General features: G+C 35.0%; 2 protein-coding genes and 1 non-coding gene across 5 annotated transcripts in view; all 3 read right to left on the minus strand.

The window, feature by feature from the left end:
* The window catches only part of LOC130636319 (ubiquitin-associated domain-containing protein 2-like), a 67,634-nt gene that overhangs the window by 11,489 nt on the left and 29,174 nt on the right, over window positions 1-26,971 (minus strand). The gene's annotated exons all lie outside the window — the stretch shown is intronic.
* On the minus strand, window positions 225-21,710 carry LOC130636317 (stress response protein NhaX-like). 3 transcript variants are annotated; one of them, XM_057445995.1, is made up of 5 exons: window positions 21,362-21,699; window positions 16,984-17,073; window positions 3,273-3,434; window positions 2,315-2,392; window positions 225-692 (listed from the first exon to the last, which is right to left on the minus strand). In XM_057445995.1, exons 1-5 carry the CDS (start codon window positions 21,438-21,440, stop codon window positions 391-393), a joined length of 711 nt encoding a protein of 236 aa, XP_057301978.1. In that variant the 5' UTR covers window positions 21,441-21,699; the 3' UTR covers window positions 225-390. The 3 variants fall into 3 exon arrangements, with proteins under 3 accessions (XP_057301978.1, XP_057301979.1, XP_057301977.1); XM_057445996.1 differs by lacking the exon at window positions 3,273-3,434 and having other exon boundaries at window positions 21,362-21,687; XM_057445994.1 differs by lacking the exons at window positions 225-692; window positions 2,315-2,392; window positions 3,273-3,434 and adding an exon at window positions 10,763-12,934 and having other exon boundaries at window positions 21,362-21,710.
* Trnag-ucc (transfer RNA glycine (anticodon UCC)) lies at window positions 24,925-24,996 on the minus strand. Its single transcript has one exon. It is a non-coding gene; the product is annotated as a tRNA-Gly (tRNA).

The raw sequence follows: 26,971 nt of genomic DNA on the forward strand, positions 1-26,971 counted from the left end.
ATAACGTTATAATTGACTTTAGTATTATAGACAATTATGACAAAATTATGTGAAGAACAAGCTTGCTAAAGGTATAAGCAAGCTTTATTTAGGTAATGATGATAAGTTCTACATAATTCCAGTTCAAACAAAACATCCTAGCGGTTGTTTGTAAAAACATTTACATTGTGGTGCACTTTAAAATTTCTTTATTCAAAAGCATAGGACATAGTGTTTTGTTTAGTTTAAGAAATGTACAAAATACAGTAAAATGAAAAACAATAATACATATAATAGTATGTAAGTAAAATAATAATAATAATAATAATAACAATGGTTTTAAATTGTGCAAGGTTAGTTACATTTTGTACAAAAAAATATATGAAAATATAAATTATAAAAATTAAAAGATTACTTTGGCGGGACAACCAATACAGACTTTCCAGATTCACGAATAACAAAATCACTAACAGATCCAAGAAAGGTTCGCCGTAATTTATTCAATCCTCTTGAACCAATTATAATTAAATCAACCTCATTTTCTTTTGCTAACTCGCATATGCCTTCTCCAGGATCGCCACTATGCAATATAGCCCGGTTCATGATTCTATGCTCATCACAAATTTCTTCGTACGTTGTAAGCAATTTCTTTAATTCATTAATTTTATGCTCTACTTTGGCCCGCCATTTTTTCCAATGCTCGCTCCCAGTGTCTATAAACAAAAGGATGATAGATAAAAAAGGAGTTTAAAAATACTATTCAATGCATGGATCCATATGGTTGGAATGAAATACAAATCCAAAAAAATGTATGAGATTAAAGCAATAAATTATTATCAGAAAATTTTTTTCAGACTTCACATTTGTAAAATAAGAGAAACAAAACGAGTTTTTTGTTTAACATTGTGCTGTATCTTTGCTTTGTTCAGCAATCACTTTCTGCATTGGAAAAAAGTATTTCTGCTCATTATTATAAACTAAGTATCCTGTGGATAAATTTACTGTGGATAAATGTTTCTCGCATACAAAATAACCTAGTATGATACAAAGTAACAGCAAAATGAACTACAAACATCTTAAAATTATCTTAAACATCGTAAATTAATAAAGCTCTTTGTGTCTTTGCTTCCTCTTCAAAACAACCAAATTTACTTTCTTTAATTTTTTTTCTATAATTAGAGATTCCATCCAAATTGATCCATGGTTTGTTGAAAGTACTTTCACAGAAATTTTTTTTGCAGAAAACGGTTCCAATAAAATATACAGAGGTTATTATTGCAACTGAATGCTTGTTTTTAGTTGCATTTTTTGTGATTTTATGAAACTATTATGGACAAAACACAGAAACAATGCTTGTGATTGAAATGCTTTTTAACAAACAAGTTTCACGTTGTTAAATACCTTACATAAAAATAATAAAGTGTTTTATTTCAAGAGATAACAGATATATACAGGTAGCACTAATTTTAAAAGTCAGGTGAAATATTATACTTTACACGACATCGTCCTATAATTATTATCTTAACCACATTTAACCAAAGACTTAACAAAACACAACAGTTAGGAAACACGAAACAGCACAAAATTTCAAAATTAGTATATCAAAGGGTGTTGACTCAAAAGTTGACCTTAATTTTTCTGACTTTTTCGAATTTATTTTTTTATTCATAGTTATCGCTGATGAACTATTTAACTTTTCAAGGTAAAATAAATAATGCAATATACATAAAAAAAGAAAGAAATAAAGGAGGAAATACAAGCTAAAAATAAGAAATGACATTTAAAAATATTATATTAAAACTAGTCAATAAGGGCCTTGAAAAAATTCCCTTATAGGCAGAAAAACAATGGAAAAAAATAAGTTGTTTTTGTTGACGTGAGCAGTGCATGTACAAAAATTGGTAAAATTTGTATAGTTGTAATGTGTAGAGCTGACAAAAACAATGCAATGGCTTCACTATTCTTATTTAATGAACTGACATCAGCCTAAATGCATTGGTGTCGTTCCATAACGTCTTGGCTGTTAACACATAAGACATTACTTCCTTTGGCAACTTCAAAGAAAATTTTAGCCACTTAAGACAATGAACATATCCACTATACCTGTCACAGACACTTATTATATAAGATGAAAAACATATGGATTACGGCACTAATGGAAAATTTTATCTCTTTTTTAAATTTCCCAAAAATTCCCAACAGTCAAAAAATGCTACTGAATCAAAATAAAATCTGTTCTACCCTGCAAAATATTTACATGAAAGGCAAATCATACCACATCACAAAACACCAGATTATAAGTAAATAAATCATTACATCAATAATGCATGATTACCTGACAAAAAAAAATCATGTCCAAACGGATGTGAATGGTGCCGATTAGATCTTTCTTCCTTGCCAGCAACTTTCATAGCTACATAAATAATAAGTAACTGTGAATCACCAGCTTGACCATAGCAGCCTTCATAATTTAAACTTGTTTAAGGTTATTTGCCTGCCCAATTTGTTAAAACATTAACATTCACGTCAGCAATTGCCAAGCACTTAGGTAAATTAGAAAGGCTGCCATAGGCAAAGAAGCATAATGCATCACTCATAAAATAACATGGCGAGGCAATGCCCGTTTAGATGTTTTATTTGCATTTCTTATTTTTTAATTTGGTTTTTTATACAGTAAATATGCTTTATTTTGTTATTAGAGTTCAACCTAAAAGTTCTTTTGCAGTAATTATATAAAGAATATTTATGTATACTCCATAAGGGATTTTTCCTTATTATTATTTCTATTATTTCTCTCTGAAAACAAACAAAAGACTAGGAAAATAAACCGTTCTATTAGAAAAACAGAATTTTTCTCAAAATTAGGTTCATTTCCTAAACCCAAGTTAAACATAAAACCATGTCTTTAATATGCTCACAGTTACAGAAATATATATTCTTTTTGATGCCACACATAAAGTAACCCTTTTAAAAATCAAGAAAAGTTTTTTAAAAAAATTAGTTTTGAGGTTTTGTTCAGACTATATACCCATATATTTTCTGTTATAAACGCACTTGTCACAATTTTATAGCTATATATAATTACTATTATCTTTCACCAAAAATATTTAGCTTCAACAATTCCTCTTTAAATAAAAATGTTCAGTATAATTAATTAATTCTGCCGAATATATCTTTAGTGCTACACGCTTGCAAAATTGTACGGAAAGTAATGACGTTATTATTAAAAAAAATGTTAATAACAACAAAGATGAATAAAGTGAAAAAAAACTATGATCTCAATAGTGCTTCACCTTGATCTCTAAACTTCTGATAGCATTTTCGTTTCTCCTTAAAATTTAAACAGAAGCTTTGTAAATCATACAGCTTTAAAATGGTGTGCCCTATTTTTTTCAGTTTAAACATTTTTCTTTTACAGCGAGCTAGATGCAGCATAATATGCCAACGAGATCTCTCTGAAAACAAACAAAAGACTATTGTAAGGAGATTATAAAAGGACAAAATCTTCCCACACACTCTTTTGATACAACCAACTTATGGTTTGTTTCAAAAAAGAAGGCAATGAAAAATCATGAAGTTGAAAAAATTAACTGCCTGAATGCCAATAATTTCAGAAAATAACAAAGGAAGTTCGTATAGATAACACACTGACTAAAAATACATTTGTTTGAACAGTTAAAAAAAGATTACTGCCTCCCTAACTTGGAACACAGCTATTTTTCACGTCAATTAAGCTCTAAAAATCAACTTACGAAAGAGGCATGGAATATGAGAGATGCAAGTTCCAGCTCTAGCTCTGCAATTTCAGATATAGAATATATTAGTGATTCTAGTAAACCTCAGTGACATGAATGAGCCAGAGTATTTGATAAAAGAATTTGAAAAAAAATATTTAGCTATAGAGAATTTGATAATATACTTGCAGAAAAGATAAAATAAATTTAAGACTCAAAAATTTGAGCAGAAACACATTGGTGTTCTTGCGCATGTTGTGTCATTTTTACTACTTTCACTCTTGTTGAATGAAAGTGTTGTAAAGAATTCTCAGCCTTATTGAACAATAAGTTGAATGACAACAAATGTGTCATGACGTAGAAAGTTTTTAAAATCCTCCTTTAAAATCACACAGTTCTGAAGACAGCAAGCTTATGTCACCAGCCTTATCAGAAAAAATTTAAAGAACTCTGAGAAGTGATCAAAGGGAAAACACAATTTTAAAAGTGAAAGTATAATTTCCAGTTTCTCGATGCATATTTGCGAAAAGAATGCTTAATACTAATATGTTATGAACATTTAGGAAAGATGTAAAGTTAAAAAAGCAATGTCAGCAATTTTTTATTAACGTAAAAATACACGCGGAACACGTTGTGTCACATATAGAGTATTACTATATAATTTACCTACCATACAACCAGACAATACAAGATAAAAACCACAGAAATATGTGACACAATATTTTTAGAAGACTGAATATTTGTTTTAGAAATGTTAGTCAAGACTAAGCAACCACATCAATGCATTGTGGAAACAAAATCTGGTTAACATTCAAACAATCTGCAGGTACCATACTGCTAACTTAAATAGTCCCTGATTACTAAGCAGAATTTTATTCTGCCTATCTAGCAATTTTCCCAAGCTCTGTGAAATAGCCACAAACTGTGCATTCTCATCTTTTACAACCATTCCACTATGCAATTTGATATGTGAAAATAATTTACATAATTTTGATATGTGAAAATCATTTACTCAATTCTTAGGTTGGTCAAATAAAACTACAACCATTGTTTTTTTTAAAAAAAGCTTTCATAGTTTTTTCTAACATTAACTTCGTTTGAGATAATATCTTATTACATGTTGATGCAATTCAAAAAGCAAAAGTTAAATGGAACCCGAGATAAAACAGAGGTAGTTCTATTGCAACTATAGTTGTTACGGCCTGTCGTGAGTCACCTCAGGCAGAAGAAGAATGAAAAAGATTGGGAATTTTAGAAATTTTAATGACGTCAGTCTGTTCATATGCAAAAACATTTTTTCTTTCAAATTTTTATTAACTAATGTGTCTATTGTGTAGAACTTGATAGGCTGATAAAGAAAAGACATTTTGACAAACAATTGAAAAGACTTGGGTTTAAAAACCATCAACCTGTTGATCAAAACAAAGGTTGGTTTACTATGGCGCATCTATGTTATCCATGCAGGTGATGACGTTAGCTATTGTTGAAATGTAAACTTTATATATTTGCAGAGTTGCTTCGACTGCTCCAATAACTTTATGACTCTATGACTCTAAAATTTACAAGACGTTCTCCTATTTATATATTAAAGATAAGATACTTTAGAATGTTCTAGTATATTCCAGATGTTCTATATTTACTATTAGTAGTTTCTAGTATAGTTATCTTATTTCTGGAATATTCTCCAATGTCCCTTATATTTCTAGATAGTACACAAGGTTCTAGAATGTTCTTGCGGCAAGAGTGCTTATTTTCAACACTCCTCCTCACTCGCAGTCCGTAAGGTTCTTCAATCCGATCATCGTTCGCAACTTATCAAACTGTACTCGTCCGATTCCTTTCGTCATTATATCTGCGATCATATCTCCACTTTGACAGTACTTCAATTGGATTTGGTTTGATTTAACTTGCTCTCTTACGTAATGATATTTCATATCGATGTGTTTGGCTCGTCCGTGAAATTGAGGATTCTTTGTCATTGCGATGACTGATTGATTATCTTCATTGATGATTGTTGCGTTTGGCTGCTTTTCTCCCATGTCTGCTAAAAGTCGTCGTAGCCAAATCGATTCCTGTGAGGCTTTTGATAATGCATTTGGATCTTCTTCTTGAGTGATGTATACCCATTCTCCGTAACGATCAGGAGGCCGTCGTTCTCTTACTTGTCGCTCTTGCTCCTCCTGTATTTGATTATCTGTGTTTTCTTCACGAGGTTGTAATTCGATCTCTACTTTTGGTTCGTCTATGTCACGGTCGTCTTTCAATTCACCACAGATTTCATTGAATGTCACATTTCGGCTGTAAAAGACTCTCTTCTTGTCGTTGTCATATAGACGATATCCCTTGATTCCATCACCGTATCCAAGAAATACACTCTTCTTGGTTTTTGAATCAAGTTTCTTTCTTTCATCTTTTGGTACGTGAGCATACGCATCACATCCGAAAATTCGTAGATTTTCGACATTTGGTTTCTTTCCAGTTAATACTTCAAAGGGTGTCTTCCCTTTAACTGCTGTCGTTGGACATCGGTTACGAAGGTACGTTGCTGTAGCCAAGGCTTCGGCCCAAAATCGTTTTGGTAACTTTGAATCTGCTAACATTGATCTTACAGATTCCATGAGTGTTCTGTTCATCCTCTCTGCAACTCCATTTTGTTGCGGTGTTTTCGGAATTGTCAACTCATGATGAATACCTTCTTTCTTCAAATAGTCTTCGAAATCTTTGGATGTATATTCTCCACCATTGTCAGTTCTAAACGTTTTTATCTGAATTCCAGTCGATTTTTCCACAGTTGCTTTCCATTCTTTAAAATTCTCAAACACTTCACTTTTGTGTTTCATGACATATACCCATATGTATCTTGATTTATCGTCAATGAATGTAACAAAATATTCTGCACCACTAAGTGATTTTGTTTCTATCTTTCCACAAACGTCGCTATGGATTATACCAAGGAGATTTTTCGATCGATCTCCTCCTGTCTTCGGAAACGGTATTTTGCTTTGTTTCCCATCAATGCACGGTTCACAAAATGTCGGTTTCTTTGTTGCATCATAATCAAACCCTTTAACAAGTTTGTCCCTTGCCAATCGTTTAAGATTCTGCACACCGAGATGACCGTATCTTCTATGCCAAATTTCTTCCTTTGTTGTAGCGTTATTATCACATTTCATAACTGTGTGATTCTTCTTATTTCTCAATCCATTACAGTTGAGATGGTAAAGGTTGCCATGCTTTGTTGCTGTACCAATGATTCCGTGTTTCGCATCCACGATGTCACATTTGAAATCTTCAAACTGAAACTTCTTTCCATTTGTTGCAGCTTTTGATACACTAAGTAAATTGTACGAAAGTTGTGGTACAAATAAGACATCAGATAACTTGCATACAACGTTTCTGTTTTCTGAAATGTTCATTTCCAAGGTTACTGTTCCTTTTCCAATTGCTTGTACTGAATATCCATCACCGACAGTGATATCTTGTGGTATTTCAAGTGACGAAATTTCTTCGAACAATTCCTCTTCGTTACACATGTGACATGTTGCGCCTGAATCAACTATCCAGTTACTTTTTCCTTTGACTGCCAAAGTATTTTCAGCAACTAAACTGATGATTTCTTCGTCATCATCTTCTTCTTCTTCAGCCGTACACACATTTTGCGGCTTCATTCGATTTTTACCGTACGTCGAAGGAGTCTGTCTCTCGAACTTCTTCGTTAATTCTTTGCAATATCGTTTCACATGACCAATCTTTCCACAGTGATAACATCTGGGTCCCTTTCTTGGCTTTCCATGATTCGATGTCATTGCTTTGACATTCGTTTCCTAAGTGTCCTTATCTTTCCGCTTGCTTTCCTCGTGTAACAATCGTTCAGTTACGACTTCAAGCTTCGGTACTTCAGCACTAGCCTCCAGAGCTGTAACTAGCATATCATACGAGTCTGGTAAGCTTGCTAACAAATGAACAACTTTACTTTCATCATCCAACGGGTCTCCAATAATTGCAAGTTCATCGAAAATTTCTGTCAAAGCTTTAACGTGCTTTTGAACAGATTGCTCATCTTTCAACTTCAAGTCATACAACTTCCTGCGTAGTGTCAATTTATTACTCCATGTCTTCTTTTGGAACTGGTCTGCCAACTTCTTATAAACCTCAGTAGGATCTTCTGGATCTGGTCCAAGCAGGTATAACAGCGTTGGTTCCACCGACAAAACAATCGTTGCTAACGCACGATCTCTACGCAAATTAAATTTCGGAATTTCTCTCTCTTCAGTTGGAGCATTTTCTCTTCCATGAACAATTCCCCAAAGTCCATCTTTGATTAACGCCATTCTACACTGTACCTTCCAGGTAGCATAGTTTGTTCCATTCAATGGTTTTATCAATACTTTGGTGCTTTCCATTGCCATTTGTTCCGTATTCAACTAATCCGGATAATCCGTTTCAGGTTTCCACAATACGATTTTTCGTGCGAACTTCACACCAATCCAAACAAACTCGTCGGACACACAAGATGGCTTCTTCTTCTTGAATATTATTTCTGTAAATATTCAATCTTCTTGGGCATAGACTGGGCCCATAACCTGTTGAAATGTAAACTTTATATATTTGCAGAGTTGCTTCGACTGCTCCAATAACTTTATGACTCTATGACTCTAAAATTTACAAGACGTTCTCCTATTTATATATTAAAGATAAGATACTTTAGAATGTTCTAGTATATTCCAGATGTTCTATATTTACTATTAGTAGTTTCTAGTATAGTTATCTTATTTCTGGAATATTCTCCAATGTCCCTTATATTTCTAGATAGTACACAAGGTTCTAGAATGTTCTTGCGGCAAGAGTGCCTATTTTCAACAGCTATTCAATGAGTTTCCCTGTTATTTGGCCCCAAACTTAATAGTGCAATTCAATGGCTTGGTCACTACCAAACACACTTTTATTAAATAGCCTCACCGTCAACAAAATAAATTGATTGTCAACTAAAAAAATTGACCGTCAACAACATAAATTGACCGTTAACTAAATAAATTGACTAAACAACGAAATAAATTGACCATTGTTAAGTAAAACTAACCGTCAATTTTTTTGTTAACTGTCAATTTATAACTTGCTAATCTTCTCCGTAAATATTAACCGTTAACAAATTTAATTAACAGAGTGTAAAGATTTTGACGGTTAATAAATCCTGTTAACTTCCAATATCAATACCATCTCAAAAGGTTTGTACAATTTTTTCGTACCATTATATGAACGCTACGAAATACTTTGTACCATTATATGAACGCTACGAAATACTTCGTTTCGTAGAATTGCTTCGTTTGAAATAAAAATAAAAACAAAGTTCATACAAACTTTTTTATAACATGAAACGCACTTCTAAAATACCAGCGTAAATGTGTGCAACTGAATATAAAAGTTTAAATTTTCGTTTGATTTATAACAAAAAATAGCTAATTTTGCAAATAGTTATTATGCAAGAGAAAAACAAGACAGATTATTATTGCCGTAACATCCTCCTTCATTGTGATTATTATATATGTTTGAAAATATGCTAGCTAAAATGTAATACTGCAAGACTAATTTTTGGGACAGTGATTTTATCGCATGTGTAATTTCCATCTAGTTAAAATGTCAATGTTTTTAAATGCCGTAAATTCAATATCAAGACTATAGATAATAGTCGAATTATAATATAAACGAACTTCGTTATGAGCAACTTCTCATGCAAACTTCTTTGAAACGATATGAACTACATACAAACTTTATAATTTTTATGATACAAAAAAAATCATATTGAAAACAAAATTATACAAAAGATTTAATTAATGGATACAAAGTCATTAGACTAAAATTTTGAGTTAACAGGCAACAAAAAACATTGGCCGTTACAAAAAATGATTGACCGTTAACATGAGAACGTTGACGGTGGCGCTGTTTAATAAAAGTGGGTTTGGTAGTAAATGTTGATGATGAAGGGACAAAACAATTTTGTTGTAGGTATTGTGGCAGGTATTTTTGTAGTTAAACACTTTGTGCTTTGCTACATAGCCACAGTGTAATAATCAACATGTTTTTTGTTGCATGAATTTCAGAAGTGTCCTTTTGCTTGTGGAAGGCATGATTAGTTATCCATCAAATTAACCATTCATTTTTGTATTCGATGGTCAAATGCTTAAGACCGATCTGGTGAAGCAGGAAAATACTCCAAAAGAAATGCAAGCATTGATTCACATCCATAGAAACTTTAATGAACAGTTGGTTAGGGAAGCATCCAAAGGTTTCATATTTGTGACTGATCCTTCCACATTAGTATTATGTAAATTGCTTTCATCCTTCAAGCAAGTAACACTCTATTCTTAATAAAAAAACAAAGAACTTGATTGTGAAATATTGGGGGAAAATTGTAACAAACTAAAAAACCAATTGTATTATACATCTCTTTTTAAACTCTTTCATTTAGCATGGAAAATGTTTCTCTTTTTGCTAAATCTAAAAACACATGTTCGCACTGCTTAAAAAAATATGTAAAAAATGTAAAATAAAATGTTATTTCTTAATACGCGAATACGAAAAAGTTTTCACAATGTGTAAGGTAGCAGACAAATGTGAGCTATCGATAAAAATTACGCTCCGTTTTTTTATCTTATACTCTCACACATACTCACAAATCATTCAGTTACTGTACTCGCATGCGCAAGAGGCTATACTTGAGGGTATGGAATAGTATACTCACCAATTACTCGTATTTGTCTTCCACTTTATTCGGCATTTAACGTACCCGTACTCGTATACTCGTGTATAGTTACTCGCGATCAGGACTGTATTACCATTTTTTATTAGTACTTACTGCAAATTACCAGTTATTCATTATTAAGAAATACTGGTATATAAACTTCTTTAACCAGCAATAATTCTGAGTAAAAGTTTAGAATTGAAACAGTATACAATACTGGTGTCACATTAGTGATTTAAATGGTAATACAGATAAAACCAGTGTTAATTGCTGACAACGCGCAGGGAAAAACAACAATAAAAACTGCAAGTTTGGCGGATATGAGGGGTCTCGGAGGATATGTGTGTACTGTATCTAATTGTAACAGAGGTCAACAAAGACCACAACAAACTGTCTAAGACAGTTTCTCGTAAATGTAGTGTGGTCAACAAGGATCACATAAACAAACTGTCAATCAATATAAGTAAAACAAACTGTCAACAAAGACAGGTTCTAAACAAACTGTCAACAAAGACAGGTTCTAACAAACTGCCAACAAGGACAGCTTAAGATTGATAGTTCATGAATAGCAAAATATTACTTAAGAATACCAGCATGAGTTTAAAATACACAACACACCCCCTCGACCCTGTCTTTCAGACCACATGAACGCAAAGTAAATATATATACAACGTATACAAAATATATACATCTCCCGTGTATAAATGTCCTAAAAATATTCACATTGAATAAAACCTAATGAACTAAACAGTAAAAATGCCCTGACGGGATGGGTGGGCGGTAAAACCACAACTACTGTTGGCTAGCACGAGCGAAAGAGGAATCGTGGAGCGAGACCGTGACTAAAAGAGCCGAACGAACAAAGTGAAGATTGGAGCCCAGGCCTGTGAAACTAAGATGGCAACCACAGCTACGCGCTACCGTACTAACGCCAGTCCATGTCGTTTAGCAATTAACTAAAGTTAAGTAAACTTAACTACCTTTAATTGCTGACAACGCGCAGGGAAAAACAACAATAAAAACTGCAAGTTTGGCGAATATGAGGGGTCTCGGAGGATATGTGTGTACTGTATCTAATTGTAACAGAGGTCAACAAAGACCACAACAAACTGTCTAAGACAGTTTCTCGTAAATGTAGTGTGGTCAACAAGGATCACATAAACAAACTGTCAATCAATATAAGTAAAACAAACTGTCAACAAAGACAGGTTCTAAACAAACTGTCAACAAAGACAGGTTCTAACAAACTGCCAACAAGGACAGCTTAAGATTGATAGTTCATGAATAGCAAAATATTACTTAAGAATACCAGCATGAGTTTAAAATACACAACACACCCCCAAATTCCCCCACACCACCACACTTGACAAACTATACAAAATGAAGAGGTGTGGTGACGCCTACGAGCGCCACCAACTAAACTATAACAAAAATGAAGGTGTGTGACGGCTCCACCCACGAGTAGGTGGCCCAGCGGTGCATAGACTGCGAGAAAGGCCAATGACCTGTGCATCATCGAGATGTAGATAGCGTCTATAGGCATCACTGGTCCACCTGCCTAAAATCTGGATAGTGCTGTCAGGCACCCCTGCAGATGCTGCTGCGGAGGCACCACCAATGCGAAAGGAATGTGTATTAATGTGTGGAATATTAGGCAAACACGAAGCCAGGAGGTTTACTATGTCCTGACGAGTCAAAAATTTGAAGTCTTGGTAAGTGAAGAGTGGCCACCCTGGGCCGGGATGAACCGCTAAGAAACGGCGCATACACTGAACCGGGCAAACTGCGTTATTGTTAGCGCCAACCCTAATCTGACAACCAACACGAAAGGGATCTGTTTTAGACGACCGGATATGAACCAGCATGACGGAATTGTCTGCGGAAAATTGGATATCTCCAACCAATAAATCAGTGGATAGATCGAAGTGACGACTGGATTGATAAGTGTATTCAGAGCAGCGCAACAAGCCAAAGAAGGCCAAAGAGGTAGCAGCTTTGAAAAGTAGTCGTTCATATACTGTAGCTTGTAAAAATTGAATACGGTAATGAATTAAACACAAATTCTGATATGTAATTGGGTGCCTGCGCGGCCGGGTGAGACGAGCTCCTTGGACTCTTTTAATTCCTCGCAGGGTGTAACACAAGCGACTCATGTCTGCTATTCGAACATAGTTGCCGGCCATGATGGAGTGATATTGCAAGCCTGAGATGTAAACGCGAATGGTAGTGTGAGATACGCGTTGTGCCAAACTAGAAATGTAGCGAATTAGAATATCCTCGTTCAACGGCCAGAGAGGATGAGACCACCTATAACAAAATCGCTGATATGAGGCAACACCAGTGGAATACGTGGCCCTAGTAGTGGGTGCCAAAGCTTGAGATTGAAAGTACCGTGAGGCTATACTAAGATGGTCCAGATGGTTGGCTCGATTGGTGTGGGTGACTCGTCTGCGGACTGAAGGCGTTGTTTGAATCGACGAACCTGTAACCGAGATAGAAGATCAGCTGCAATATTAGTATGTCCAGGAATATGTTGAAGCAAAATATTAATGTTCAACCGCGCCGTGAATAGAAATAAGTGGCGAATTAACGACATGATGTGTTTATCCCGCGATGTGCCTGAGCGCCACACATGAACTATGGACGCGTTGTCTGTGTAAATGATGATCTGCAGATTACGCCATTCGCGACCCCACGTCCTAACCGCTGCTACAATTGCGAAAAGCTCCAATATATTAATGTGAAAAGAATGAAATGTTGGGGGCCAACAGCACCAAATCCTACCCCTGATGCATCCGTAAAGAGGCTAAGTGAAGCGGCTGTGATTGGGTCGCCGTGAATAAAACAGACACCATTCCAGCTAGGTAGAAAATCCACCCACCATTGAATGTCTAAGCGTGCCTCCCCATTTAATGTGATATGATGATTGAGTGATGCAACGGTGGTAGACAAATCAATTAACCTACGGAGGAACATTCTGCCTGGCTTTACCACTTTGGCAGCGAAAGATAAAGAGCCAATCAAGGAAAGCAATTCTCGTTTGGTGCACTTCTTCCTACCAGACCAAACCAATAAAGCTTCGTGCAACTCCCTGTACTTATCCGCTGGCAAGCGAATGATTTGTTGCTGAGAGTCGATCTCAATGCCCAGGTAGGTTATAGTTTGTGAGGGTCCTGTGGTTTTTTCCTCCGCAATAGGGACACCCAGTTTAGTGCACATAGACTGAATAGATTCCAAGTAACTATTTACTTCTGCTGCAGACCTCCCACAAAGGAAGAAATCGTCTAAGTAATGGATCACAAATGGAATAGCAAGCACAGTGAGGAAGATCCAACATAACAAATCTGCAAAACAGTTAAACAAGAAGGGTGAGGAGCGGCTGCCAAATGGCAAGCGAGTGTCCACAAAGTAATAGCCCTCCCAACAGTAGCCTAATAAACCCCATTGAGCTGGTTTAACGGGGCAAAGGCGAAAAGCATGCTTGATATCAATTTTGGCTAAAAATGCTGTGGGACCCAACCCAGACACCAATTTTAGGGCATCGTCGAAGGTGGAATATCGCACTGAAAACTCTTCTTTGCATATGCCTTCATTAATAGCATTGCCTCTAGGTGAGGAGAGATCTAAAATTATTCTGTAAGAACCGTTTTTCTTTGGTACTGCACCTAAAGGTGAACAATGCAGAGGCGTAATTGGAGGGCTTAGAAAAGGTCCTGAGGTGTGGCCTCGCGCTAATTCTTTAGCAATTGCCTCCCACACTGATTGAGAATTAGAGCGTGCAGATAGTAGGTTGCGTGGCCGGGTAGCTGTGCATGGGCCATGAAAACCAATGTCAAATCCAGAAGACAAACCAGAGATAATAAATGACACTAAAGACTGACAAGGGTGTTCCCTTAGCAATCTTTCAAAAAGAGCAACATTGACAGGACATTGACAAGACACAGGCAGTGGATTTGGATTAATATTTGCGGACAACGGAGCATTGTGAGGCAGGATGGGAGTCGCCGCAGTGTTTGCATTGGTGTGCGAAGCGACATTGTCGGTTCGTACAGTGACCCTGTGCGTTGAAGTATCGACAAGTGGCGATGTTATCGACCTGTCCGACTGCACCTGTGTCAGCCCTACTGAGGGTCTGCGTGGCTCGAAAAGGCTGTGTGGCACGAAAGCGCTGTGAGGCGCGAAAAGGCTGGGGGGCACAAAAGGGCTGCCCACTATATGCTAAATTTGAAGGTGCTGATTCGTTCCCAGCTGCTGACTCAGTGCGAAGAGGGCAACTTGATGCAAGATGTCCATAATTCCGGCACCGAAAACACATGACCTGCAGTGGGGCACTTCGGAGATGACGGTTATAAAGATCGTCATCTACACGGTTCCATGACAAACCAGAATCAAAAGCCATTTGGTACCTAAACATGCGATCGTATGTCGACCATGCTGTAAATGTAAACTGTGAGGCGAAGTCACACATGATAGACTGATAGTGTAAAAGCTCGGATGCACGATGTGGAAAGAAAAAGGTGAAGCACCGGATAAAATTATTCCATGCTAACATCCAAGATGAAAAGTCACTAACCTTAGGGCGGTTTGATTGCTTGGGAACTAACACAACTGACGGGCTAGACCCACCGAGAACCTTAAACGTAAACTCGTCTGAAGATGAGGCAAAAGCAGGCAGTAAGCTATCAAAATTTACATACTCACCTTTTTTAACCTTGTCCAAAACGGCCTGAGGAAGTGCCGGCAAGGGAGCAGGGCGCGCTGTGGTTGCGACGGAAAACCCAACCTGGGCTGGACGAGGAAGACCCCCCTGTGGAAACTCACCCCCTTCAGAAAACGGCTCAGACACAAAATGGTGTACAATAGGAGTCTCAACAACAGAGTTAGTATTATAAGTGTCACCTGTCGCTTGATTTTGCTCTATTATGTCAGGAGCTCTTCCCGCGAGTCGTTCCCCCTCGTGACCCTCAAAAAATCGTCGCAATTCTCCTCTAATTAACTCTGTAACCACAGCTGTTGTAAGGATGGGCAACTCGACAACGTCGGTGGTTGAAGATGATGATGCCTGATGACCAGACAAGACATTTGACGACACAACTGTAGTTGACTCAACGCCGGTTGCTGTGTTGGTTGGCTGGCCGCGTGGGCGGAGTCTGGTCGACCTCGTGGCCACGTTGGTTGATGGAATAATTGGGGCCATACATGATGTAGTGGTCACCTACGTAGCTACCACCGAATGTGGCGGATTGTAGAACGAAAACAGGCGACGAGCAAGTATTTGAGGCGATCCTGAGTCAATTAAATTTAATGCATTGCACACTAACCGTAGAGTTTGAACTGGCAATGTGGCCCATTCTGCCAGACTCTTCGTATCTGCGTCAGCCACTGGCAAAGTTCCTCCAGAACGCCGTCGAACGGCGACGCAAAGAACTAGCGTTATCGACACGCACAGAAATCTCACAAGTAACATCTTTCGTCACGTAAGTTATTATTTACTGAACCAATTAAAGGATAACAATAGATAAATAACGATTAAAACCACAACTACTGTTGGCTAGCACGAGCGAAAGAGGAATCGTGGAGCGAGACCGTGACTAAAAGAGCCGAACGAACAAAGTGAAGATTGGAGCCCAGGCCTGTGAAACTAAGATGGCAACCACAGCTACGCGCTACCGTACTAACGCCAGTCCATGTCGTTTAGCAATTAACTCAAGTTAAGTAAACTTAACTACCTATATAGGTTGTTAGCTTTTCTCAAAAACACTCCATATTGTCTGTGAGCAAAAACATATTACTTTTTGTATATCTTTAGAATGGCTTTAGCAAATGTGACGCTGTTTTTTTGCTTCTTGTCAAATTTTATTCTCCATACTTTACCCTTTACCCTTTGGTTTCCACCAACTACCATACTGTTCGGCTTTTAAAATCAATGTGAAGACAAAAACATCTCAGCAAGTCACTGGAGTTTTTATATTTATGGCCTTTTTAAGTTTTGTATCTCAGAGATATAAAACAGGTTTATTGAATGAAGGTTGGTAGCACACTTTCTGTTGCACACAGTATTGTATTTGGAGTATAGAAGTTTAATCTTTTGTTTAACCTTTCTAGATGTACAAAAAGTAAAACTTAAGTCAGAACAGGGACAATAAAATCCATAAAGATTTTTATTTGGTCAGCATTCCACAAAATAAGGGTGTAATTTGAAAAAACCTTCATGGCAACTTTCTGTTTTACTCAATTGGTCATAGCTTGTTGGTGACTATGTAATTTTATTTTTATTCATTAAGGATACTAGTCCGGAATTGTTCATGAAAACCACTCTTAATAAATCCATGATCATGTCTGCCTTTTCATGACTACGCTATAGGCTAAATCAATGGGAAAAGGACACTTTTACAAATATGAAGAAGTATATATGAAGAACATAGTATCGACTATCAATATGGGTTTAACAGGCACATATTTTAAGATGCTGTCTTTAAAACAAAAGTAAAAAAAATACACACTGCCATCACTAAAAAGAAAGCAGCTTACCTTTGGATGACATGGCTGGAGGTGCTGGGGGTGTAAACATGTGAACAAGAATCACTTCATGATTTTCATCAGCAACTTCATTTTGGTAATCTGTTTGTTCATAAAAAATAGAAAATAAAAATATGGTACACAAAAAATAAACATAATGTTATGTGTTCTCTTCCCCTATCTAACAGAAAATGATTTTAATTGGTATTCTTCCATGTTTTTACTACATGTCTATGACAGAAACTGCAATTTTATTTGATATTACAGAACTAGCACATTTTATTTTTTACATTTTTGTTTTACTTCATAGTGATGACAAAGCTTTAATTGGTAAGGTTCGTAAGGTTCGTAAATAGAAAAATCGTAGAAAAACTACATCGAAGCAAAAAAATCTTAAAATCGGAAGATCGATTATTAAAGAGTATTGGTCTGGACCCCCGTAAGGTATACATTAATGACAACCTCTGCCCCTACCATCGCATGATCCGGGGCGAATGCAAAGCCCTTTACATTGATGGTTGCATCGCGGGATTCTGGACATGCAACAGACGATCCACATTATAGAAACCGAGAACTCTGATGTTTTAAAAATTCTTTTTTTTTTTGAATTTTTGAAAAATAATGCCAATATTTAGCTGGTTGTTCTCGCAAATTTAGTTTATCCCAGGGGGGGCGCGACCCTTGTTACTATTCTGCTAGATTTCTTGTTTTAAAGACCAACATCAGATTAAATTCACTATGGCGCCTATGTTACCCACGTTGATGGTAAATTAATGTTGATGGTAAATCTTGTTTGGTAAATTTATTATTTTCCTTACTTTTTCTCGCCCTTTGGCTTCTTAACAAAATCGGAGAAAGCTCCCTCTTCGCTTTTGTGTTTTTGTTGTTGTTGTTTTGTTTTTCTTGTTATTTTTTTCTCTTTTTTAATTGACTGATACACAATATTTTTGTGCAATATGTACTAAACTAGTACATGAGGGATCTGATGCTATTTGTTGTGATTATTGTAATAACTGGGTCCATCGTAAATGTAATCTATTGAACATCCAGGATTTTAAAATATTAACAAATACCAAAGTATGGTTATACTTGAAATGTAACTCAGATATTTTCCCTTTCAACTTGTGTCCAGAAAATTTTGATGGAGACTGGAACCCATCCAAACATGATCCAAAGCTTTTCAGTGATGCAAATTCTACAAGCTCAAATGACAACAATAACACCGAAGAGCGTGATGGATTTGTTGAGAAACTTAATTGTAAGTATTTTAACTGTGATGAATTTAAATCTTCTTTTTCTAACTGCAAAGGTATGTCTTTCCTTCATTTGAATATTAGTTTTCTATCGAAACATCTTGATAATTTCAGTGCCATGCTAGACTCGCTCAACCACAACTTCAGTTCTTCGAATCTCAGATGTCTATAGGCATATCTTTGCAATCACATTGAGCACATTGAAATGATTTGCTATTGGTAATAAAGCAATATAGCAGGTATCTAGGTTTAATTGACACGTATTTCACAATTTAGTGCCCAGGACTTAATTATTAATTCCTGTTAAAAATTTTGAAAAATGTTAAAATTAAAGTATAGATAATAATTTTCTTCGAGCAACGGGTGACCACTAAAAATATGAAAAATAAATATAAAATACAATTAATTAGAGACACGCAACTATCTCCTCCTTATTGCCGTCTTTCATGCACACTGTGATTGCTGAGATATAAATAGATAACAAAATTCTATAAACATTAGAAAAGAATGTTCCGCACATCGCTGTTACAGACAATCCATGATAATTTTTATGTTGTTTATTTTTATGCCAAAAAAACTTAAATATACATAAAAAAACAGAGATTTTACTTTAGGTTTATAACCTGATAGAATGGTTTTTTATTTGTTTGTTTGTTCAATCGTAGGAAGAGTTATTATTGGCTGAAACTAATGTTTACAAATTAAAACAGCATTGTCCGATTTGGTACTGCCGGCATTAGCAGAAGATCAACTTGTCAAATTAATTATTATTTCGCCAATTGGAGAAAAAGAAGTTAAAAATAAGAGAGTCGCTAGTTCAGACACTTGGTTCTCGTGTTTGAGGTTCACAAGTTTAAACGTCCCCCACTTGTCTCCAGCATGAAAAAACAGAACACAAGCACATGAGTATAAAATGATTAGGGTAAGTAAAAATATGCTGAATTTTTTTCTTAACATGATGCGGGTTATGCAAAGGTGTGGGTTGGTAAAACACATTGATTAAAATTTTATGCGAGTTATACGAAGGTGCAGTCTATCTGATAGCATCTAGTTCATAAGTCCCTAAAAAAGCTGAGCTGCGGGTTATACACATGATGTACGCATTTTATCCTGTTGGTACTATATTTTCTTCATTGAATGTATAAACTTTAAATTTCACAATAAAACTTATCACATAACGCGCACCACACTATAACCCGCACCAACAGTGGAAGTCGTAAAAATCAACTTATAACCCGCGGGTTATATACTGGAAAATACGGTAAATTAAATTCATATGAGTTTTTAAAAAAATTTGCATGAGTTTTAAATTTAATTCGTATGAGTTTAAAAAAATTTTTATGAGTTAAATTCGTATGAGTTAAATTCGATAAGTTTTAAATTAAATTCTTAGAGTTAAATTCGTATGAGTTAAATTCGTATGAGTTTTAAATTAAAACAAAAATTTGTGAGTTTTTATTTAGATGTGTATGTTTTTTTTTTTAAAAAAATTCGTTTGAGATTTTATTAAATTCGTATATATGATATTTTTTAAAAAAAATTTTGTTGAGTTTTTATAATAAAATGCATGGGTTTTTGTCTTGGAGGCGGTAGTTGAGAAATTTAAGAACAAAGAACGGCGATATAAATCATTTTGTTTAAAGTACCAATCCTTTGAAATTCACACGAACAGCGTTTAAAGATGGTTGTTTGTAAGTTCTAATCATTTGAAGTAATAAGAACGGCGTTTAGAAATTGTTAATGTTTATTTAAAGGCTAGTTGCATAGCGAAAAGTTAGATTTCTATGAAGAAATCATATTGAAAATTAAATTCGTATGACCATTCATTTAAAAATTCGTATCGCAATTGGTATTGGAAAATCTTAATAATTCGTATGAAAATCGTATAAAATTCGGATAGGAACTTTAAAAAGTCGTATAACTGATTAACACTATACGAATTGTATATGATTTTTATACGAATTATAAGCAATTAAATTCATATATATTCGTATAAAATGTCATACGAAATTTGTAGATGACCCCTTAAAATTGGTCTGTCATCAGACCACACACATATATAAATAACTAGCATACTTTAAATATTATATATATATGGCCTAATTATAAATGAGTTACAGCGTGACGTATTGTTTTGATTTTTCATCAAGAACAATGGACATGGGAAGCATATGGCCACCATCGATAATATGTTAGCGTCATTTCTAACTACAAAAGAGAGTCGGTTGGTTGGCCGGATAAAATTTTTTCCCAAAAAATTACAAAAATACTATATTTCGTAGCCATATTTTGTTATTTGTTTTAAATGTAACACCAGCTGTTATTTTAGTTTTCGCTTGCATTGCCGTATAAATGCGAAGCAGGAAAATATAGCACTAAGTAGCGCAGCACAGTCCCCTATCGAAATAACATTCGGACGTAACAAGCATTATTCGGAGGACCGCTGAAAAGGTAAATGGTGGATATTGTTGTGTGTCGCAGATTTTTCGTGGATTTTTTGGTTTATTTTTTACAAATTTACCAACTCCCCGACTTGTCATTCGCCTTTCAAAGTGAGTCGGTCAGGTGACGCTAACAGATTATATTTTTGAAGGTGGCCTATGTAAAGAGGGTGCCAACTTGCCGAAAATTGCACCGTATATGTGACGGTGACCGGGGGCATTTTTTTAGGGTTTTTTTCTGTAACCGCCTAGAAAAGCCTGGCCACATCGGAAACTGCCAGATTATATTAAGAAGTTAAGAAGGAAGACGTGCTATTTTGTCGTTGTACTTTTGGTTTATTATTTGTGGAATTTTATTACAGCTCTTTATGGAATATAAATATAAATGATATAAAAAAACAGTTTTTTTTTCAGAAGTCTTTCATTACCACTGCTTGACAATAAAAGAATAAATTATATAGCTATACATATGGTAATAAATGTTTTAAAAAATGTTGATTCAGGTGTCTCTGGGCAAAATTTTAAGTTTTTTTAAAACGCTGGAAGTCGTTCGACAGCCCCCTGTCACCAGTTAGTTGACTATAATCTAACCTAGCAGTAGCTAGCTAGCTAGGTAGCACCAAACGTACATAGCTAGCTAGCTATTATGCTATATGGCCAGGTGTTTATTTATGGTTCTAAAATAGCTAAACTTACAGTCAAAAGCTCTTCGACTATGTTGACTTTCATCTATCGCAATTAAAACTACCGTTTTCTTCTTATCAGCCTCGGCCATTGCTTTGTGGTATTGTTTTCATAAAGAACTCTGACTTACGGCATATCTTTAGCCAGCCACAAGAATTTCAGCTGGCTAGCATGTACTATTTTGTTTTGTGCCGCAATGTAGGATAACATACCCGTTCCATGACAAACCCTACATGGAATGGGTAAATGGACAGGGCGAGCTAAATGAAAAATCCCTCCTTATCAATTTTAACGATAAAGGTATTTTGACGTTTATGTTTTTTATTTGGTCTGCCATCATTTATTCTTCGTAATTTTTAGACGGTTTCTCAATATTCTTCTAATTGCGTCATACCCCCTTACCTAAAAGAGTAGCTAAGAAATGCTTATAACGCACAATATCAAAATTTCCATGCCCTTTTTTACTACATTTTTCGCTATAGCGCAAAAACTCACCAGTTTTTCGTTGGTTTGTTTTTCTGTTAGCGCGTGCGCACTCTGAATTTTTTTTTTTAAAGCACCTCTCCTGGAAAAAAATAAATAAAACCAGAAACAAATATGATTACGTTAATAAAGTACGCTCAAAGCGCCCTGACAATAAACTTACTATGTAAAGATCTCTGGGTTGATTCGACAAAGGGTTTTATTTCAAGCAAATAACTTTACTCAACCGTTACAAGATGATACACAAACAACGAAGTTCACAACATCTACATGCACATCCGAATGTTGCTTATTTATATTTTATCTGAAATCCAAGATCCAAGACATTGTAACAGCTGTGAATTCATCTCAGACAATTCATCAGAACCGCATCAAGCTCAAATTTTTATATAAAAGATCAAGCAACATTCTTACACGCGTAAATAGCCAATCCAAGTACTGTCGGCATAAATTTTCTGCAAAGGAAATAGACTTCCTGAATACCACTGTCTACCTTGAAAAGAAAGCTATACATCAAACCTACTGACACACGAATGTTATTGCATTAAGTTCTATTACTTATACCAAACAAAACAGAGTGTTGTTTACTCACAAGAGCTCTTTTATCACGCGGTTGGTATGATAAAAGAGCTACTTTGCAAAAAGTTAAACCTTGGAGGAATTAAAAGTTTTTTCTTTTCTTTTAAGGTTGTACCAACCTAAAAGGAACTTGAATTTAGGGGGTGATAAGTTTAGTATGATCAATTAAACTATCTGCTGAGAGATTTCTGAATATGAATTAGAAGGATGTCCTTAACAATAACGCAAAAAAGTATAAAAAAAATCATCGTTAACATGGAAAAGTGCAAATGCAGATTCGACAGGATTCGACGTTATTATTTTACACATTTTTTGTGACATATTTTTTTTCTACATAAACAGCGGCGCATGGCTTTGATTTATATTTTCTAGCCTGGCAAAAAATCCGTCGGTAAAAAGTGACGAATTACTTAGCAAGTAACAAATAATGTTACCCATGAAATTTTTTTACCGATGATTTTTTGTACGATAAAGATATGGAGAATTTGTTCCTTTGAAAAGTTAGTTTTCCTAACCTAACTTTTGCAGCGTCCACAAGACACAAAACAATCCAGGACCAACTTAAGCACATTGGATCTAGTGATCAACAATCTTTGATACTTGGCACCCAAACTGCCTTTCAAACCGATAAAAACTCGAATTAATCATAACAATATTTTAAAGGGTGATTAATCTTTTTTACCCTGTTCCACAAATGATAAACCTTTAACAATAATATGAAAGCTGAAAAGACAAGTTGAAATATCATCTACAGTATATACTTGTCTAATTGAATTGATAATGCGTGCAATTAGAATATGAAATTATTTGTACTACAAAAGAAGGACGAGACAAGAGAGTTCATATGGAGCGATAGGGCAGTTTTTTTACCTCACTTTTTTATTGTGACCGCATGACGGTCTCTCTACTGAAAGAAACTTTCAAACACTCACTAAAGCAACGTTTTGCAAAATGCACCTACCTAAAACACTCTGATGATATGAAGAACTTGGTGCTAAAAACCATGTAATTTGATTTTATCACTAAAAATTATCAGGTAAGAATTATTGTTTGTGTGTTTTTACAGCTAGCCGCACAATTCCGGTTATACGTTTGGGATCTAGCTAGTTAATGGTTTGCCAGCTGAGCTAAACTCGCCTCTTATCTTGGTGGTAGTTGCGCATTTTTGTAAAAATTTTATTTACTTTATTGGTTATCATAACAAAACAGAGTAAGAGCTAGCTAGGTTTAACCCACAAGTCTGTGATGCAGGCATCAGATCCTGTGAACCAAGGAGGTGTGAGAAAAACGAGTCCCGGTGGAAGATTTTTGCTCTTATCAACCATGTACAGTAGACGTCCGTTAATTCGAACACGCAAGGGACTAAATTATTTGTTCGAATAACGAATGTTCGGATTATCGGAAGTTCAGAAAAAACAAGAATTTTAAACATTTAAAGGTGTTATGCTAATATAACTTTATTATAACTTTACTACAACTTTTTATAAAAATCTTTTAACGTTGTTTGCTTGGTGATGGGCAAGGCATCCAAATCCCTTGTAAACTTCATTTAATTGATAAATTAACAGAAATTTTGCCACCATTGATGCAATAAAAATGAATAAAAATGAAAACGTTTTTTTTATTTTCCCTTAAGATTTTGTTTATCGATACACAAAATTTTGAATTAACGAGCATAATGCATCTTTGGGACTAAAAAATTGTTCGAATTAGCGAAATGTTCGAAGTAGCGGAGTTCGAATTAAGCAGCTCAAAATATAAGACTTTATTAAACCAAACTCAAGGGACTTGGTAATTTGTTCGAAATAACGGAAAGTTTGAATTAAGCGGCATTCGAATTAAGGGACGTCTACTGTATCAGCACAAGCACTTCTTAATGGGAGTATCTTCGCAGATTTAATCGTAGCCACCAAATTGGAATGTTTACGGTCAGATTGCCTGAAATTTGCGTCAACAATGGTCGACATAGCCAATCAAACCAAAACAATCAGCTTGACAAACATAACGCGCGCGATGCATTGTTTGAGGTATACGTTGGGTTTATTTATTTTTCTGAAGAAAAGAGACGAAACATTCTAAAGACAAGACACGAAAGCTAGAATACATTTATGACAGCTAAGCTTGGTTTGTACTTGTACCATAGCTATTGGCATAGTAGTTAAAAATGGTGAAAGAAGCAATGCCTTAATCATGGGATCCCTGATTTGTAGGTTGAGCAAACTGGCTAATAATTAAGGGAATATACAGCTAGCTCATAAAATCTTCGGAAATACATTAAAAAGGATACTTCACCCAGCTATTTTCCTCGTGCTGATAATGCTATCGAGAATTTCTACCTTTTTATTAAAAAGAACATGTCATTATTATTACCTGAGGCACTTGCAATAATTTTAAAGGCTTTCTATTCCATGCAGCAAATCTGTTTTAAGGTAATTCTAGGAGCACATTGGAACCGTCTATACCGGGGAAAAAGCAAGTGTAGAACTTCCATTAAAAAAATTTACAAAAATTAATGCGTCAGCCGGGAATCGAACCCGGATCTATTGCTTGGAAGGCAACAATGCTAACCTTTACACCACCGACGCTATGATTTATAATACAGTTATGTTATAGCTATAAGTTGTTAAATTTTGATTGAAAACAATAACATTGATAATTACTCTCTACTTCGGGTCCATTGAAAGCGGTTTTGATAAGTATATTATTATAACAAAATAAAACCCTTAATATTTTTTATATCTTTTGACTGATCGTAAAATCATCTTAAGTTGTTTTACAAGAAAGAATAGGTTGGTTAAAAAGTTTCTCTACGAAGATTTGACGTTCCTTTAGAGAGAACATCCGTGAACATCCAGGATACGCCACAATAGCAGTACTTCACTGAAATGTGTACACCACGGAAATAAATGTCAAAAAATAAAATAAAAAAATAAATAAATAAATAAATAAAGAATTACAAACTTCCTTGCTCTGTATGTTTACTCATTTTCTTTATTCAAAAACATTTATGTTTACATTACAAGAAAATAAATTTTTTGAAGGAAAGTAAATACTATAAACAAAATAATGAATCCTTTTAATATCCTTTAATATTGATCGTGGATTTTTTCCACTGCTTATGGGTGTAATACATAAATGATGTAGCTATACAAGGAGTAAAAAAGACGGGTTATTATGGTGCACCTCATAATAATAATAAAAGAAAACGTTGCCGGGAAAAGATGTGGTAATAAACGTAAAGCTTACCTACGATGCTTATAAAATTTTATTCCAAGAAAGTCTTTACGATTTGTTAATAAGGTATTCACATCAAACTTCTTAGCAGACGTTCACATAAGTCATAGAATTTCTTCCGCACGCCATTTCTGTAGGAAAGCTTTAACAATTTTTATATTACCACGTATTTTCCCCCGTTTATAATTTTTTTTACTTTTCCTTTAAAAAATAATGAAATATTAAAGATAAATATTGCACGCTTGTAAATATTATACGATTTAATTGCAATATAGCAAAGATAACAGCATGTCTTGGTGTGCTGCTGCTAATTGTACAAGGAGTGAAGCTAAACAAAAGAATTTAACTTTTTTCACTCTTCCCCTAAGGACAATGTTTAGGTAACGCTTGGAAAGTAAAATTGATAAGAGAAAATTTATCGAAGCATATACTTTTATGTGAGAAGCATTTTGAAGAAATACGAGTCTGTTGATTTAAGCAGCAAGTTAGTAAAGGGTATAACTGGTATAGTTTCATATATAATACAAAGTACAAAGTTGTAATATTGTTTTTAGACGAAAAACAATGTCGACGAACTTTTAATTATGTAGGCGAATATAAAAGATAAAATCTCCAAAACACAAGTTAATGTTCGTATATAGGCGTACTGACTTTTATTTAATTGTCAAAGTTATTGTAGCCAATGCGACTTTTATTGGTTTTAAATAATATCCCATATTTGTGAGTTGTTTCAAAACAACAAGGAGACAGTGGTAGATGAGAATGTACGTGGTAGATGCGATATTGATTTGGTCGTACAACAAACAAAAACGAAAGAGGTAGCTGTTTAAATGAAAGTTATTAAAATGCTGCAAGCATCAACGAAGAGAAAACGGGTAACTAAAAACTAACTCTGGCTTTGAACGAGATTTTATTGTATTTTGAAAATAAAGTTGAGCATTTCCTGTTCTAGCCTAACTAGAAAAACAAAGCATGTCAGACAAATTTTATCAGTGAATGTACCCAGCATATAGAAGAAACATGTATGCGATCATAAGTTAATTTTTAAATTTTAAAAAACATCAAGTTATACATTAATCTTGAAACAAATTATCATCTTAGCGAATGTAGCAGAACTGTTGGACGTATAATGTGAAGGAGAAACATTTATTCTTTACGCAACCTTGTATTTTTGTAAACATAACTGCTATTGGCATACCCCAATGTCTAGTTTGGCTTGACTGGCAACTTTTTCTGCCAAAATTCAATCTGCCGCAGTAAATATTCTTTTATTTCAAAAAACAGGGTCATGATATGGTTACAATAACCAGATTCTCCTGCAGGGCA

The sequence above is a fragment of the Hydractinia symbiolongicarpus genome, chromosome 3 (genome assembly GCF_029227915.1).
Source record: "Hydractinia symbiolongicarpus strain clone_291-10 chromosome 3, HSymV2.1, whole genome shotgun sequence".
Taxonomy (NCBI): Eukaryota; Metazoa; Cnidaria; class Hydrozoa; order Anthoathecata; family Hydractiniidae; genus Hydractinia; species Hydractinia symbiolongicarpus.